Below are 18,054 nucleotides of genomic sequence, written 5' to 3' on the forward strand. Positions count from 1 at the left end.
GTTTGGGCATGCACGCACCCGCGCCCGGCGTGAGTTCTAAGCCACCGGGTCCGGGACGCGAACCACGGTCGACTACGTGGGAGTCCAGCGACATAGCCATTACGCTAACTGCTGGTTCCCTAGTGAGCTGTATTTTGAACATTAGCTCATTTGATAATGAGACTAACCCTGTCGAGTTAGAACATGTTCAAATGGATCGCTTGCTTTCTTTTAATTGTATGTTATAGAAATAACCTGTGTTGAATCACTTAGCATCCTAAATTTAAAATTGTCTCTGGGCCAGCCAGTGGAGTGGTGGTTAAGGTGGCTGAATCCCACATGGCCAAGTGAGCTGTTTGAGTCCTGGACCCAGAAGCTTGAAAAACATGCCAGACACATGTGCATGAGTGCCCAAAATCCCAGGAGGAGAACAGAAAAGAAGGAATTGTGGTGAGGGCCCAAAATCCCAGGAGGAGAAGGGATTGTGATGAGGCCATCCCCCTGAGGGGTGATTTCTCACTTTCTTCCTCTGTCTTTCTCTCTAGCAAGCTCATGTGCCCTATGGCAAAATTAAAAATTAAAAAAATCATTTCTGTATTAAGCATATCCTGGTTGGTTTCTTTTGTTTTAAAGAACTATTAATTTTTTTAAAGATTTATTTATTTAATTTTATTTGCTATTTATCTTTTAATTTGACCAGAAGGAGACAGAGAGAGAGAAAACGTGAGAAAGCAAGCCACCAGGTTTGGAACTCAAACCTTGTGGGAGACCAGCGCCTTAACCATCACACCACCTGCCGGCCCCTTAATTTTGTTTATTATTATTATTATTATTATTTTAAATTTGCTGCAGGATGCATATACTCACCAGAGAAAGAGAGAGAGAAAATGAGAAAACAAGCCTGCAGGCCCAGGACTTGAAATATAAGTCGGGCATGTGGGAGTCTAGTACCTTAGCCACCATGCCACCTGTTTTCCTCCCACCCACTCCAGTTGATTTCTAAAGCTAATTTGTTTCAAAATATATGAATACTGGAGAAAGGGCAAAAATCATGGCATAAATGTAAGGTAATAAAAAAACCTCACATTTATGCCTCACATACAGAATTTGTCAGGAAAATACCTAAGTAGGTGGGGCCAGCAGGTTGGGAGTGCTGGACTCCCACATAGCTGACCATGGTTCGAGTCCCAGACTTGCTTTCTCACTTTCTCTCTCTCTCTGGTCAAATAAATAAATAAAATAAACTTAAATAAAATAATTATTTTTAAAAATTACTTAAATAGGTCTGAAAGACTTGTTCAGGTATCTTATAGAGCAATGTTCAGGGAATGTGGAGAAAACTGACCTCTCCTTTTTTCTTAGATACATTCCACCGTTGATCTGGGGGAAAAGCGGACACATCCAGACAGCCTTGTATGGGAAGATGGGAAGGGTGAGGTCGCCACACCCGTACGGGCACCGGAAGTTCATCACCATGTCCGACGGAGCCACTTCTACGTTCGACCTCTTCGAGCCGTTGGCTGAGCACTGCGTTGGAGGTAAGCTCTGTAGGCTGCAGGACCCGACCATCCCTAGGGGGAGGAAGACTAGTAAGAAGGACCCTGGTGTAAATACTCAAGCCGCCAACTGGTTCATTGCACCCAGGGCTGTTGGGAAGGCTGACGACATTGCTCACTGCGGGGCAGCCTACAGGGATGAGCTCCTCCATGTGCTTGCCAGCCACCGTGGGGAGCTCTTAGGAAGCACTGTGGAACCATCCAGTTTTTACTTCCTCTCGTGAACTATGCTTGCTTTCTCACTTCCTCTCTTTCTCACTTTCACCTTCTGTCTCTCTCTGATCAAAGTAAAAATTAAATGAATAAATAAAATAAATAATTATTAAGGAAAAAAAAAACTTTTTGTCTTCTCTTCCTCCACACAAATGTCAACTTTTTTTTTTTTTTTTTTTTTTTTTATGCTCAATGATTTGCTAGAGGGTGCTTGTGCTCCTGGAGAGAGAGAGGGAGAGGGAAAGTAAGAATGGACGCTCCCCCATGAGAAGCATAGTCATTCTGCATTTCCTTCTCCATTTCTCCCTCATTTGGGGATTTGGGGCGTGCAGGCACATGTGCCTGGCATATTTTTCAAGCAGCTGGGTCCAGGACTCTAGCTACATAGTCAGCCATGCAGAATCCAGCCACCTTAGAGCCAGCAGGTAGTGTGGGTGATTAAGGTGCTGACACTTCCACCTGGCCGAACATAGTTCGAGTCCCAGACCTGGTGGCTTGCTTTCTCACTTTTCCTCTTTCTCTCTCTGGTTAAATTAAAATAAATGAATAAATAAATAAAATTAAATTAATAATTCTTTTTTAAAAAATGGAAAGGAATCCAGCCACCTTAACCACTATGGCATGAGCTGTCCCAAATGATAGCTTTTTTATAACCCTTTTTTGCACCTAGGTTTTCACTTAGTATATATGTTGGAGAGCTTACCATTTCAGTTTATATAAAAATGTCTCATTATTTTTTTAAGAATTATACATTTATTTTTAATCATTATTATTATTCTTCAATTTGACCAGAGAGAGAGAGAGTGAGAAAGCAAGCTGCCAGGTCTGGGGCTTGAACTATGGTTGGCCATGTGGGAATCCAGCGCCCCAACTGTCATGCCATCTGTTGGCCCCAATGTCTTATTATTTTAAGGGCCATGTAATATTTCATTACTTGGATGTGCAATCATTTGTTCAACCAAACTCCATTTCTGAGCATTTAGGCTGTGTTTAATCTTTTGCCATTACAAGCTGCCACACAGCTACTGTTTTGCATAACTTTTGTTATGCAGAAATATCTGAAAGCAAAACTGCTGATGTCACAGAGTTATTTTTCCATTCATTCATTTGTTCATTTATACAGAACTCCCTCCCAAAATGTAAAGTAATGGTCAGAAAATTTTATTGCAATTAGGCAGAATATTTTGTCTCTATTGAATCTAGTTAGTGAAAAATTGAGGTTTATATTTTTTGTTTCATTTTTCTAGTAACTGATTTTTGCTTTTATTTATTTATTTTAGATTTTTGCCTTAGGTGCATACGCTCACTCAAGTTACAGAGACAGAGAGAGGTGGAAAGTGAGAAATCAACCCCAGGAGAGGTAGCCATGCCACAATTCTTTCTCCTCCATTCTCCTTTCAGGATTTTAGACACACATGCATCCAGCATGTTTTCAAGGCTCCGTATTTGGGACTTGAACCATGGAGTGGGGCATGCAGGATCCAGTGCATTAACCACCATTACCACCTGCTGACCCTTATTGTATTGTTTAGAAAAACCAGTATAACACATTGGAAAATTTATTTACTATTTATTTATAAATTATTTTGTTGAACTTCATTTTTTAAATTTATATTATTTATTTTAATTTGACCAGAGAGAGGGGAGGGAGAGAGAGAACAAGAGAGAAAGCGAGAAAGCAAGCCGCCAGGTCCAGGACTTGAACTGCGACTGACCATTTGCAAGTCCAGCACCCCTGATCACCATGCCACCTGCTGGCCCCCAGATTGGAAAATTTGAAAACTGACTCTTCACCAAGAATAGTTTGAGAAGCACCGATGTAGATACTCCAATTAGACGGAAAGATGCTCTTTCCCAGATAATGGAGTGAACAGTCGAACTCCCTCTTCCCGTCTTCTCAGCCAGTGAACCATAGCCCTGTCCATTTATAACATTGCATTTATTGGCTCCTTCGGGATCTCTTTCCACCCTGTAGATGACATCACCATGGTCATCTGCCCCGGAATCGCCAATCACAGCGAGAAGCAGTACATCCGCACCTTTGTCGACTATGCCCAGAAAAATGGCTATCGGTGTGCCGTGCTGAACCACCTGGGCGCCCTGCCCAACATCGAACTGACCTCACCACGCATGTTCACCTACGGTAAGTCTGGGACGTGGCCATGTGGGCCCCCCCCTTTTTTTCTTACTGTAAGTGTGCTGTTATATCTGTTTCTGCCTTTTTAAAAATTTTTATTTTATATAATCAATCACTGTACATCACTACAGCTTGTAAAGAGAACTTAGCCCACATGAATATACTTCACGGCGGTCCAGTTGAAGATACTATATACATTATCATCAACAGATAATCAATCATTTCTGTGTCTCATAAATGTGTTTTTTTAAAATTTAGGATTTATGCCCATCTGCAGGGAACAGAGGGACACATAGTTACACCAGTCAGCTTATACTGGGCATTTGTGGTGCCCTGTCTCACCTCAGAGGAGAATGGAGGAGAAGGGATTGTGGTGTGGCCATCCCCCCGGGAGGTGATTTCTCACTTTCATCTGTCTCTCTCTGTTTTTCTGGCGAACGCGTGCATCCTACAGCAAAAACCTCTCCAAAAAAATAAGATAATTAGTAGCACCCAAATAGGTGACATTTACTGAAATAACTTTTACATTGAAATAGGAAACTGTACTGGAGTAGACCAGGTCCACAACCCTGTCATGTGGGTGAGATCAATGAATAACACTTAGAAATGAAGGACGATGGAGAAGATTGTTTTTGAAGTGTATTTATATCAAAGAGCTTGATCTTTAACTGGAACACTGCAGCAGTAGACACGTTGGCTTACTCTTTATTGATTTAATTGATTTTTTAACGCAGACAACGTTGGAGATGTGAGTGTTTTGACAGTGACACCGTAGGGTACCAGGAAGCATTCTGCTCAACTCGACTCTATATCTTCAGCCAAGTGCCTTATCTTAACAGTCCACTTTTAAAGTTCCGGGCAAGACTTGAGTCAAATCCACCAGCCAAGAAATGAACTGAACACTAAAAATTCCCAGCTTGTGATTATTCTGGCCTGCATTTTTCTTTTTCTTTTCTTTTTTTTTTTTTTTTGAGTTTTTGCTATAGAGTGCATGTGCCTATTGGACAGAAACGGGGGAATGGCCATGCCATGATCCCTTCTTCTCCATTCTCCTCTCAGAACTTCACACACGTGTGCACCTGTACCCAGAGTGATTCTCAAGCTGCTGGATCTGGGGCTCAAACTGCACAGTCAGCCACGTAGGATCCAGCCTCCTTCACTGCCATGGCACCTGCTCGCTCTCCAACTGAGTTTAATGCTGGGATCTTTTTTTTTTTTTGCTTTTTAAACTATCTTTTGGAATTACAAGGTAGAACCACAAAGCTCAGCCTTGCTTAGAGGGCATCTTTCTTAGAAGGGAGGGAGGCCCTGTACCCGGGATGACCATGTCATTTAGCATCCCAGCTGGGACACTTCCGAGAGTGCACCAGACCACAGACAAAGTGCAGGGCTCTCTCAAACAAGTTAGGATTACGGCCACCCTGCCTGCAGCATGCTAGAGAGATCACCCCCCTACAAGACATCTTACCATAAGCAGTTACAGATAGTGATTTTTTTAAAAAAATTATTTTATTTAACTTTATTTATTTATTTTCATTTGATCAGAGAGGGACAGAGAGAGAGAGAGTGAGAAAGCAAGCCACCAGCTTCAAGATGCAAACCATAGCTGGCCATGCGGGAATCTAACGCACTTAACCACCATGCCACCTGCCGGCCCCTTAGACTGTGATTTTTTTTTTAAAGGATTATTTGATTGGACTTTATTTTTTTAATCCATTTATTTATTTTAATTTGACCAGAGAGGGACAGAGTGAGAAAGAGAGAGAGAGAGAGAGAGAGAGAAAGCAAGAAAACAAGGCGCCGGGTCTGAGACTTGAAACATGATCAGCGATGTGTGAGTCCAGCACTCCTAACCATCACAACACCTGCCGGCCTCAGACTGTGATTTTTAAAGAACTTCTTTTTTGTTTTTACTGCTCAGTCTGTCTTATAATAGTAGATTAAGTCATGAACATATACTTCTATAAACATCTCATATCTACCATTTTACTATTTTTTCCTTGCCAGAGGACACATGTTCTCCAGAGAGAGAGTGAGAAAGCACTCCTCAGTAGGACGTGCTTATGCTGTGATCGCTTTTCGTTCATTTCTCCATGCCGTGTGCACGTGTTTTCTAAGCTGCTGGGGCTGGGGTGGGAACTGCGGTTGACCATGTTGGGTTCAGCTCCCAATGCACAGTTCTTAACCACTGTGCTACAGAGGCAGCCCTCACACCTACCATTTTAATTGATGCAGACTCAGTTTTGGATTGTATTCATGACCCAGATAAACAACTATGGATTGTGTTATCTCTGTATTAAACGGTTAAGTCTTGAGCCAGCAGGTGGTGTGAAGCTTAAGTTCGCTGGATCCCACATGGGTGATTATGAGGCTTGAAAATCAGAGCAGGAGACCAGCAGTTGGTGTAATGGCTATGTTGCTGGACTCCCATGTAGTCGACCGCTTTTTGAGCCCCAGAACCGATGACTTAAACTCACGCCGGGCATGTGTGTGTACAAGTGTGCCCAAGATCCTTTGAGGAGAATGGAGGAGAAGGGATTGTGGTATGGCCATCCCCTCTGGGGGGGTGATTTCTCACTTTCTGTCTCTCTGTCTTTCCGGCGAGCGCACATACCCTATAGCAAAAACACCTCTAAAATAAAACAAAAGGAAAAGAAAATCAGACAGGGCGTGAGCATGTGTGTGCACACCCATAGACTTGAGAAAAGAATGGACGAAAAAGGATTGCAGTGTGTCCATCCCTTCTAGGGTGTGATTTCTCACTTTCTCTCTCTCCATCTCTCTCCCTCTGTCTCTGTCCAGTAAACACCCATGCCCTATAGCAAAACTAAAGAAAAAAAGAAAACCGTTGAGTCTTATCATGGCAGAAGGGCACAATGAAAGGGAGGAGGAAGAGGCGGGTGAGGAGAGAGAAAATGTGAGTGAAGGTACGGAATCTGTAGGTGCTCAAGCATCTTGAAACATCTGGCAAGGTCATCTGCTGAGAGTCAGGGGCCAGGAGCTTCCGAGACTATAATGGGGAGGCCTGTGCAGAGCAGAATTGTGGAGAAGCCGTGCTGGGTTCTGTGCTTTGCAGGAAGAGGTCTTAAACATTAAGAGAGCAGTTGGCAGCATTCTGCGCCTGGGGAAGCAAAGCTAAGAGTGCTCACCCTTGAAAATCTTTGTTTTGGAGATAAGGACAAGGCCAACTAATATGACAGGCCAAAAGGAACCCTCGCTTTATTTCTATAGTTGTTTTCTTCCTATGTGACTCAGCTGTGCAAAGCTTTCTTTTGGCTTTAAAAAGTGACTCACGTACTTTTACTATGGAAGTGACAGGGGCGGCGAGGCCGCCTACCGCCCACCTGTCGACGAGTCATGCAGTTAGCGTCAGCCTGATCAGCTTTCTCTTGGATTAAACCTGTGAAAGGATACCCAAGTATTTCTTTCCCAACCCCTGTCCACTCACACTGGCCAACGTTGTGTGCCGCGTTCCACGTAAGTCGAACTTCATTTAAATCTACCTGACATTTTGTGGCACACTCACCGTGCGCCAGGCCCATGGTTGGCATGGAGGATGCAGAGATGACTCAAAGTCTCCATCCACAGGGAACACCACGTCTCTGGGTTCCTGTATTTTAGCTTACTTAGTCACGTTAGTGTCATTTGGGGGACTGGCTTTTGAAATAGTGGCTTGTTCAGGCAGCCTTTGTCTCTCGTGTCTGTCTGTCTGTCTTGTTAAGTTTTTGCCATAGGGCGTGTGTTTTCACTGGAGAGAGACAGAGAGAAGGAAAGTGAGAATTCACTCCCTCCAAGGGGGATGACCACACTGCAATCTACACTCTCAGGATTTTGAGTGCACACGTGCCTGGACTGATTTTTAAGCCACCAGATCCAAGGCTTGAACCTTGGTTGTCCACGTGGGACTCCAGTTATTTAACCACCATACCACCCAGTGGCCTCTGCCTTGTCCGAATTTACAGATGGGGACTTGAGAACAAACACAAGGGGTCTTTGCCAAAGTAGGTAACACTTAAATTTCGTGTCAGGTTGTCTTTCCAAAATGGCCCTGCAGTACTCATTTAACACCAAGCTAGTGTCTCGTATTTCATCGTCTTTAAAAGCTGCAACAAGATTAGAAATCTAAATCTTGTTACTGGTGCTAATCCCATAAGGATTAAATACATAGAACCTTATTAATGTCTTCCTAGTAAACAGATTACTGTAGCTCTTAGTAAAACAGGCCAGGGAGGGGCTCCCAGTCACTGAGGTGTTTGGTAACTAACCTCAGGTGGAGAGCTCGGGAAGACCCATCGCCTGCCAGAAGGCTGATCTGGGAGCTTACCACGTCTTTACGGTGTCCGTGCCTGGGAGAGGTGACAGCTCTTCACAGCAGCTTGCCCTGCATCCGGCGGGGCTGGCCCTTTACCCACATCAGATGTGTTTGGATTTAATTAAATTGAGGCTCCCCGAGTGCCTACACAATTAGCTGTAATTGCTCCTCAGCAGTGCAGCAAACCCGAGTTCTGTAACCGCCCCGGTGACATCTGGACATCTGCTCCAGGTCTCAGATAATTAGTCTCAAGCCTGAGCAAAGATAGATGTGTCCAGAAGGAATCAACTGGGGAGAAAGTCAGACTTTTAATCATTAAACAAGAAGTCCCCACAGTACTCTTATTTATGTGGATTTGCGATACAAGGCACAGGGCTGGAGCTGTGAGGTTAGTTGAGTCCATTCTGGTATTCCCACTTCGCCGTGTAAGGACGGACAGGTCATTTCACATCTGTAGGTCTGCCTTGTCTGTACTTACATTCGACGCACAGGCCCTGAAACATGGCGTACTCATTTTTTTCATCCATTTATTCAGGTAGTACCACTTGGGTTCCCACCAAGCACTTGGCCTCATTGGTAACAAGGAACAGTAGCAAGAATGTCTTTGCTCTGTGGAGTTTATAATCTCTCAGAGGCTCGTTCAGAGTTAGAACAAAACAATACAAAAATAAATAAATAATTAGCAAGAGGATGACAGCATTAGGCAGAAACCCAAGGAAATATTGGAGAAGTAAGGATTTTAATAACGTTTTAAAATAATTCCCTCAGTACCGTTTTTAAAAAGACTTATTTATTTCATTTTATTGACTACTATTATCATTTTTTAACTTGCTGTAGGGAACATGCTCTCACTAGTGAAAGACAGAGAGTGAAAGAGGGAGAGTGAGAAAGCAAGCCACTAGGCCCAGGACTTGAACCACAGTTAGCCATGTGGGAGTCCAGCGCCTTAACCACCTGCTGGCTGGCCCCTTTCCATAGATTTTTTTTTCTAACTGGCCAAATTTCTACTGGAAAAAAAAAAAAAAAACAAAGAAAACATATGCACACTGTAAAAACATTCAGAGTTTTCATTCAGTGCCAGACATTCAATGCCAAGTCTATATACAATGACTGAAATGAAGTCTCCTTTCCCTCAGAAACTGTCAGTTCTCCTCCTCAGAAAAATCAGTGTCTGCTACAGTTTTTCAGTGAATATTTAATCATTTCTTTCTTTCTTCCTTTCTTTTTGTTTTTTCTTTTCTTTCTTTTTCCTTTTTTTTTTTTTTTTTTTTGTATGTGTTGTTGGCTTTTGCTATAGAGGGTGTGTGCTCTCCAGAGAGAGAAGGGAGGGAAGGGAAAAATTGTCCCCCAGTGGGGCTGACCATGGCAGTCCCTTCTCTTCCAGTCTCCTGGACACTCACGCACATGTGCCCATGTGATCTTCATGCCGCTTGCCCAGGACTCAAACCACACAGTTGGCCATGTGGGATCCAGCACTTTAACCTCCATGCCACCTGCCAGCCCTATTCAATTATTTTTATTATTTAAATTTGAATTTATTGGCCTATGAATGAAATGAAGCATCTTTTTGAACTGCCCTTATTTTTTTTTTTAGAAAGGTTTTTGCTATAGTGTGCGTGTACTGCTCATCAGACAGAGACAGAGAGGCAGAATGTGAGAAATCACCCCCCAGGGCGGATGGCCATGCCGCAATCCCTTCTCCATTCTCCTCTCGGGATCTTGGGCATGCATGCACACGCGCCCAGTGTGAGTTTAAGCCACGGGGTCCGGGACTCAAACCATGGTCTACTACATGGGAGTCCAGTGACCATAGCCATTACGCCAACTACTGGTTCCATGAACTGCACTTTTAAAAGACCAAGGAAACAGAAAATTGAGGATTTTGATCCACTTTTCCTATCAAGTAGGACAGTGATTCCCAGGGCCACATCACATGTGAACTTGTTAGAAATGAAATTTTTCAGCCCACTTAGATCTGCTGAATCAGAAACTTTTTCTGGTAGGGTGCAGGAAGCCGTGTTTGAACAAGCCCATACTGGCCCCACCCCTGGTGTTTCTGATTCCGTAGGTTTGGGGTAGGGCCCCACAACGCACATTTTGAACAAATTTCTAGGCAGTGTTGAGGCTGCTGGTTCAGAGGCCACACTTTGAGACACTGGGCGAGAGCATCTGGGAATTGGTCTTTTTACCTCCAGGAGAGAGGACCAGAAGCAATTCCCTGTATTTGGGGATGTGAAGTTCGTTTCTGTGAGGCATGGGTCTGGAGGAAGAGCCTGGTTCTGTTGAACTCTCCTGTCCCTGGTGGAGAGCTAGCTTTGAGAAAGGGCTTGGAAAGCTGCTGTTGGCTAAGCGGACTTCCAGAAGGTGTAGTGGCGCCCTCACCTGAGAAGGCCCAGACTGCAAGTCAGAAGCTTAGGAAGTCCGAGAAGAGATGGACTAGAGACAGATGATCGATGGAGTGCCTCAGAATGCTTTCCCATAATAGCTTGGGCTGGAGAGAGCCTCTTCTGAGAACAGTGGTTCTCAGCCCTGGTCACATGTTGTAGTCAACTGAGATTTTGTAAAAGAACACCCGAAGACGACAGGTACGACGGTTTGCCTGTTTCGTATCCGGTTCTTGTCAACATCCCTAACTTTCACTACTAGGCTTTATTTTAAGCTGGCTCCTTGCAGAGTCAGGGTTTGGGGTATAATGCCTCACTTCACCTGTGTGTGGCCCTTCACCGCTTAACAAAGCTGCCGAGCTGTGACATGGCTTCACAACTCCCCACGGGGACATCAGCTGAGATCATCCCTCCTGAGCAGACCAAGCCCCAACACCCTCTCCACTCTGAGGTCTCCTCTGTGTATTTCTGAATGGGTCTGTCTCCCTTGGCACCCTGTCCCCACGTCAACCAAGAACATTCCGCCCTAATCCTACTGAGCATCCTGGCCGTCCCGCTGGACTGAGGTTTGTCTTTCCTTCTCCCTGATGCTGACAAGAAGATCCTGTAAATAACATCCGCTTGGTTCTTTCTCAACACTATGAATCACCGTCATGCACATGGGCCTAGCAATCCAGTTTGTGGCCAGAGAAGCTGATCCCAGAGGGTCTTGCTTGTGCTTTTATTTACGTTTATGTGTGAACGTGTGTGCTCATGCATACGCTGAATATCTGTTTGGATTTCCATAAGCAGCTAGACAGGGTTCTCTCGACCCACCTTGAAAGGGACCTCTTACGTCTGCTCGGCAAATGGCACTTCCACTCTTGGAGACTTTTCATACGTGATTGTTTTCCCTTTTTAAAAATTATTTTATTTATAACATGTATATATATTTTAAATTTATTTGACTAGAGAGAGGAGGGGAAAGTGAGAAAGCAAGCCGTCAGGTTTTAGACTCAAACCATGGTTGGCCATGTGGGAGTCCAGTACCTTAACCACCATGCTACCTGCCGGCTCCACGCTGTTTTCTTCTGATATCGAGGGACAACTGAGAACTTCACTTTGAGTAACCAAAAAGAAGTGTCTGTTTGTCTGTCTCTATACACACACACACACACACACACACACACACACACTGTTTATATTAACAAGCGTTTGGTAACCCTCCGGCTCACGTATTCTCCTGTACTTGTTGCACCTAAAGTGATGACGTGAGTCCACCCTTTTGCCCACAGGTTGCACGTGGGAATTTGGAGCCATGGTGAACTACATCAAGAAGACGTACCCCCTGACCCAGCTGGTCGTCGTGGGCTTCAGCCTGGGCGGTAACATCGTGTGCAAATACTTGGGAGAGACTCAGGCAAACCAAGAAAAGGTCCTGTGCTGTGTCAGCGTGTGCCAGGGGTACAGCGCGCTGAGGTGAGTCACCCCCACGTGCTCCCACCTTTCTTCTGCCGGGCCCTCGGTTCACTCTCGTCTGTCGAAATGCCCCAGCACGCCAGATGCTGGTGGGCGAAGAGCAGGGAACGCTAGCAGACTCGGCGGAAGGGGCCGAGACCTGGCCTCACTGTGTTCTGCTTTCACGTCATACACTGGGGTGGTCCTGTCAGACCCCATAAGCTTGGGACATGCATTTTGGGATCAGATCTGGAACTGGATAAACCCAAGCCCCACGTAGTGGTTGCTTCCTTAGGAAATCCCTGTGAGGTGACTTCCATTCAGTCATGTGTCAGGAGTTTTGGAGAAGCCGGGGTTTAGGAAAGCACACAGAAGACCGAGGAGCCAGGATCTGAGAGCCAGGCCCCAAAGAGTCCCAGATCCCTCTTTCCCGCAGGAGGGTCGAGTCCCACGTGGCACCTGATAGGAAGCATGTGCCCTCACCTTCTGGCGTCTTCTCTATTAGCCACGCCAGACTTCATCAGAAAGGAGCTGACTTCCTGGGCAAAGCTTAGTCATAGTTCTCAGTGTCCTGCCAACAGATACCCCACGAGAGAAGCCCTAGGAGGGCACGTCATCAGCCGTGACATCCCCCTCCAGACCACGGCTGTCCAGCATCTCTGGAGAGTCACCATACACGCACACACGCGCACACACATGCACACGGACGTCTCTCCAGGCTCCTCAAGTACATTTATTTCTTCCTGTACTCATTCAGCACGGCAGTGTCTTCTGTATGACAAATAAGAATGCCTAATTATTGTGCTATGCGTTACACATTTGATTGACTGCTTTTCCTTCTGCATTTCAAATTGTTTCCGTAATTGTAGAAGACACGGTTTTACAGAGTAATATATTAACACTTACATGTTTAACTTTTGCACATAGATCTAGGTTGAAATAGCTAACCAGTACATATTTACTAACTAGATACTTAATGCAGTCTTTAAAAACATTTAGGAAACCTAGGGTGAATATATTGACATTAGATTCTTGGGCAACACCAGAAATTTGTATGGCTGAGGAATCTTCACAAAGAGAAGAGACTATAAAAGAAGAAGTATGGGCATGCTAAATGGGATAGTCGGTTAGCTGAGGATGACCATTTAGTAACGATCTCCCGGAGATAGCCAAAATTGCACAAGAAAGTAATAAACAAAAACAAAAACTCCATCCAGAATAATGCCAGACAGTCCCCAGAGTTAATAAAGTAGTCCTTCCTTTCTGCCTCACCTATCTGTCTCATCCTACAGTTTAAACCACAGCCTGTTTTATTGTATTCTGTGGATAGAGGCTGTTTAGACCATTTCAAAAATAGGTTACTTGAATTTGAAGCCAGCCTACCTGAAGGGTATACTTGGACCCAGAATTCACACTCTGCTTGTGAGGCGTAAAGCTGGCCAGAAAGAAGATCTAAATATACCCAGACGTAGACCTGAAAACATCCACCATGAACCTTTTCTGAGTTTCAGGGCCAAGGCCTGGGTGCTAGTTTTTCTCATGTACAATTTAGGGAGGAGGATGATAACAGTAAACAGTACCTACCTCATAGTGCCATCGTGAGGGTCAAATGAGTTCTTGGGTGTGACATGCTTATAACAATGCCTGGCACTGTAGAAAGCAAGTGAGTGGGACTGGGTGGCATGGTGGTTAAGGCACTGGATTCCCACATGGCTAGCCATGGTGGTTCGAGTCCCAGACCTGATGACTTGCTCTCTCTCTCTTTCTCTCTCTCTCTCTCTCTCTTTCTCTGGCAAGTGTGTAGCAAATTTAAAAATGATAATAATGATAAGTAAAATGAAATAATTCTTTAAAAAAAGAGGTGCTTGATTTGATATGTAAAGGGGTGTAAGACGAGTTCATTTTCTTTTTTAGGGCGCACACGCTTGCCAGATAGAGACATAGAGACAGAAAGCGAGAAATCACTCCCCAGGGGGATGGCCATACCGCAATCCCTTCTCCTCCATTCTCCTCTTGGGATCCTGGGCACGCACACACACGCACCCGGCGTGAGTTTTAAGCTACCAGGTCGGGGATTCAAATCACGGTCGACTACGTGGGAGTGCCGCAACATAGCCATTACGCTAACTGCTGGTTCCAAGATAATTTCATGTATTCTTTTTGAAGACACAATCTGAAAAAGAGGACAGCTTCATTTCATTCTGCTGCAGTAGCGCCACCTGCTGTTGGCAAAAGCACATACACAATGGCACATTGGCCGACTAAGATGTTCTAAGGCAAAGAACGTTCAAGAAGCTAGGAAACGTGAGGTGCTGTAAGTTTCACAGACATAGCCTTCACAGCCCTTCCCTGGAAACCTCAGACCACTTTGTATACACAGATACATATTATCACATCATCCTCATGCCAGAAGGAGAAAAGGAGACAGTGTTCTTCTTTGGGGCACAGAGGTTATCTAAGATTATGCAGTCCTGCAGGGGAAGGGTCAAAGAGATACTATCTCCTGAGGGAGTCAGGTCCTCTTGACATCTTAACCAGATCTACTTAATGAAGAAACATTTTCTATTCTTTATTTTAAACCAGAACAATCTTTTTTTTTTCCTCTGCCAGAGCTCGATGGTCTTGAGCCTTTCAGCCCTGGGTTGTTGGCAGCTGTGCGTGCCCCATGTTATACCGGCACAGAGGTTATCTAAGATTATGCAGTCCTGCAGGGGAAGGGTCAAAGAGATACTATCTCCTGAGGGAGTCAGGTCCTCTTGACATCTTAACCAGATCTACTTAATGAAGAAACATTTTCTATTCTTTATTTTAAACCAGAACAATCTTTTTTTTTTTTTTTTCCTCTGCCAAAGCTTGATCTTGAGCCTTTCAGCCCTGGGCTGTTGGCAGCTGTGCGTGCCCCATGTTACACCGAGGTGGGGCAGGGAGGGCTCCTCTGCTTCTGCAGAAGGCCACCCAGCAGTACGCATCTGGTAAATCGCCCTAGCTGAGTCTGGGGACCTGCTTGCTTAGTGATTCCCCCCTCTGTGGCTTCTCATCCCACTAGCTTGCCTCTCCACTAGCCAGAGCCAACAAAAGGCTCAGAGTGAAGCCAGCCGCTTGCTTTTGTTAGCAAAGTCGAGCAGCTGCTAAGCTAGCTCACCTTTACCATGTGCCGAGCCATGACAGGAGGGACACAGTGCCTGGAAGTTATTGGCATCGAGCAGACTTCAGCATATTCCCTCCAGGTAAACAGCTGTCAGCTAGCTACGGGAGCCCATGTGGTCAAATTCAGTCCAACTCTTTGGTTTAACTAGTCAGTTCCCTTTATTATGAAGACACTTGACTATAAATTCATTCAGCGAGGTAGCGACCACACAGGTGTGGGAGGCAGAAATGGTGGGGCCAGGAGATTGCCTGAAGATTGATTCCTTCGTTCAGCCAGCCCGCCAGCCCAACGTCCTTCTAGGTCGTAGAACAGAGCCCTGAATAAGGCAGACAAGTTTGCTGCCCTTACCGAACTGAAAGAAAAGGGAAGAGAGGAGCTAGCAGACCACATGGAGGTTAGGGCGCCTGGATCCCACATAGCTGAGTGTACAGTTTGTGTCCTGGACCACAGCGACTTGAAAAATCATGCCAGGCACGTGTGCGTGCATGCCTAGCATCCCAAGAGGAGACTGGAGAAGGGATTGCGGCATGGTCAAGTGAATTTGTTAGCATCACTAAATCTCAGCTTCCTTAATGTTCTAGTACTTTTTAGCAGGCCCTTCCTGCCATAGGGAAGGGCCAGGCGCCACTTTTTCTGTCACAATGCATTTTTTTCCTATAGGGAGCATGCACTCACCGGAGGGGTAGGGGAGCAAGAGATCACCTCCCAGGGGTGATGGCCATGCCACAATCCCTTTTCCTGCATTCTCCTCTCAGGATTTTGGATACGTACGCCTGGCATAGTTTTTAAGCTTCCGGGTTCAGGACTTGAACCACGTAATCAGCCATGTGGGATCCTAAACCTCCACACCACCTGCTGGCTCACTCTCCCATTTGTTTTTAGTGGGCAGACTCCAGACTATGAATGAATTTGACAAAAGCAAGCGTTGATTGTTCATGAGGTCTCTACAGAGCTGCACCTTCCTTAACTCTGTGTTTGTAACTGAAAGCTACAAAATAACTTTGAGCAATCTGTAATTTTGTTTCAGAACCAAAGGAGGGGAAATGGCTCAGTTTAAACAAAACATTGTAAACAAAAAGTAATTTAAAGAAACAGTTTAGTTTATTAATCACTAGCAGGTGGCTGGGTGATTAATGCGCTGGACACTCCCACATGGCTGACCATGGTTTGTCCTCTGTCCAGCATGGGGGTAGTAAAGTAGATTGTAAGACACCAACAACCCAGTGGAAAACAAGGTGGCTTTTGTTTTAAGAAATTGAGAAAAATATATAACATGTCAGAATGTATATATTAAAAGTAGCAGGGGAGGGGGCCTGCAGGTGGCGTGGTGGTTAAGAGCACTGGATTCTCACATGGCTGACCACAGTTCGAGTCCTGCATCTGGCAGCTTTCTCTCTCTCTCCCACTCGCTCGCTCACTTTCACCTTGTCCCTCCCTGATCAAATTAAAGATAAATAAATAGATAAAATTCTTTAAAAAAAGTAGTTGGGGGTTAGCTGGTGTTGTGGTGGTTAAAGCAATGGCCAACCGCTTGGCCAACCGTATGGTTCAAGTCCCAGACTTGGCAGCCTGAAAAACACACCAGACGTGTATACGTGCTCAGGATCCCAACGGGAGGGAGAGATGGAGAAGGGATTGCAGTATAACCATCCTCATGGGGGTGTGCCTTCTTACTTTCCCTCTCTACCTATCTCTTTGTGGAGAGCTCTTGTTCCCTCAAAAAAATGTTAAGTAAACATAGCTGAGCACAGTCATAGTTGACTGCAGTTCAAGTCCTGGATCCAGCAGCTTAAAACTCATGCTGGGGACATGTATGTGGGTGCCCAAGGTCCCGAGAGGAGAAGTCGTGGCATGGCTATCCCCCCTGGGGGGGTGATTTCTCACTTTCTGTCACCCTGGCGAGAGCCCATGCCCTATAGGAAAAATTTCTCCAAAAAGAGAGAGGGAAAAAAAAAATTGTAAGTGGAAGGCAGTTATATAAAAATATAATTGTAGGGAAGGGGGCTAGGGAATTGCTATTTGATGACTATGAGCTTCGGTTCTGCAAAGTGTAAAAGCCCTGGAGATCTGCTGCATGACAGCGTGGATATACCTAATACCCCTGGGCAGGGCACTTAGAACGGTGAGGATGGCAAGTTCTGTTAAGTCTTTTGATTGGATTACTTTTTTTGTTTTTTTTCTTTAGGTTTGTCATAGGGCATGTGCACTAGCCAGAGAGGAGGAGGAGGATAAAGAGAAAGTGAGAAATCACCCGCCAGGAGTCATGGCCACAGCACAGTCCTTTCTTCTCTATTCTCCGCTCAGGATTTAGGCACACACGTACAGGGGCCTGGCGTTTTGTGTTTTGTTTTGTTTTGTTCTGTTTTGTTTTGTTTTTTGTTTTTTCTTCCGAGCCACTGAGTCCATAATTCAAACCAGGGTTATCCATGTGGGAATCAAGTGCTTTAACTACCATGCCACCTACTGCCCCCTTTAAAAAAAAAAACAAAACAAGATTATTTATACATGGGTAAAGCCTGGAAGAGAGGCTTTGGGGAAGGAAAAGGAACACCTTCCTTCCCCCAAGTAAAGATGGTGGACTAGCATTCTGGGAAAATATTTAATGCACTTTCAGTCTAATGTCTCATCACATATTGCTTTCAAGGTTTTTTTTAGCACTGTCTCAATCCACATGCCATAAACTTGATCACCAGTCTCAATTCATTGTGCCCTTTCCTCCTCCTCTCTTTTCGGAGCATTAGGATCATGCTTGCCCACCCCAGTCTTACAGAACCGCGCTCTCGCCTTCTCATCCTCCTTGGTTTGGCCAATCTCGCTGTCTCTTCAGTGCTCTGAGATGTAGTTCATTTGTGCCACGAGATTTGAATCCATGGGTGTTAGATGCATTC

At 45.0% G+C, this 18,054-nt stretch overlaps 1 protein-coding gene across 2 annotated transcripts in view; it reads left to right on the forward strand.

The window, feature by feature from the left end:
• ABHD2 (abhydrolase domain containing 2, acylglycerol lipase) overlaps window positions 1–18,054 on the forward strand; it is an 86,070-nt gene that overhangs the window by 47,526 nt on the left and 20,490 nt on the right. For both annotated transcript variants that reach the window (XM_006152790.3, XM_006152789.3), the window contains exons 4-6: window positions 1,342–1,517; window positions 3,724–3,891; window positions 11,856–12,039. In XM_006152790.3, the coding sequence (XP_006152852.1) occupies window positions 1,342–1,517; window positions 3,724–3,891; window positions 11,856–12,039 (528 nt within the window). The remainder of the gene's footprint in view (window positions 1–1,341; window positions 1,518–3,723; window positions 3,892–11,855; window positions 12,040–18,054) is intronic.

The sequence above is a fragment of the Tupaia chinensis genome, unplaced genomic scaffold (assembly GCF_000334495.1).
Source record: "Tupaia chinensis unplaced genomic scaffold, TupChi_1.0 Scaffold000359_1, whole genome shotgun sequence".
NCBI classification, from domain to species: Eukaryota; Metazoa; Chordata; class Mammalia; order Scandentia; family Tupaiidae; genus Tupaia; species Tupaia belangeri.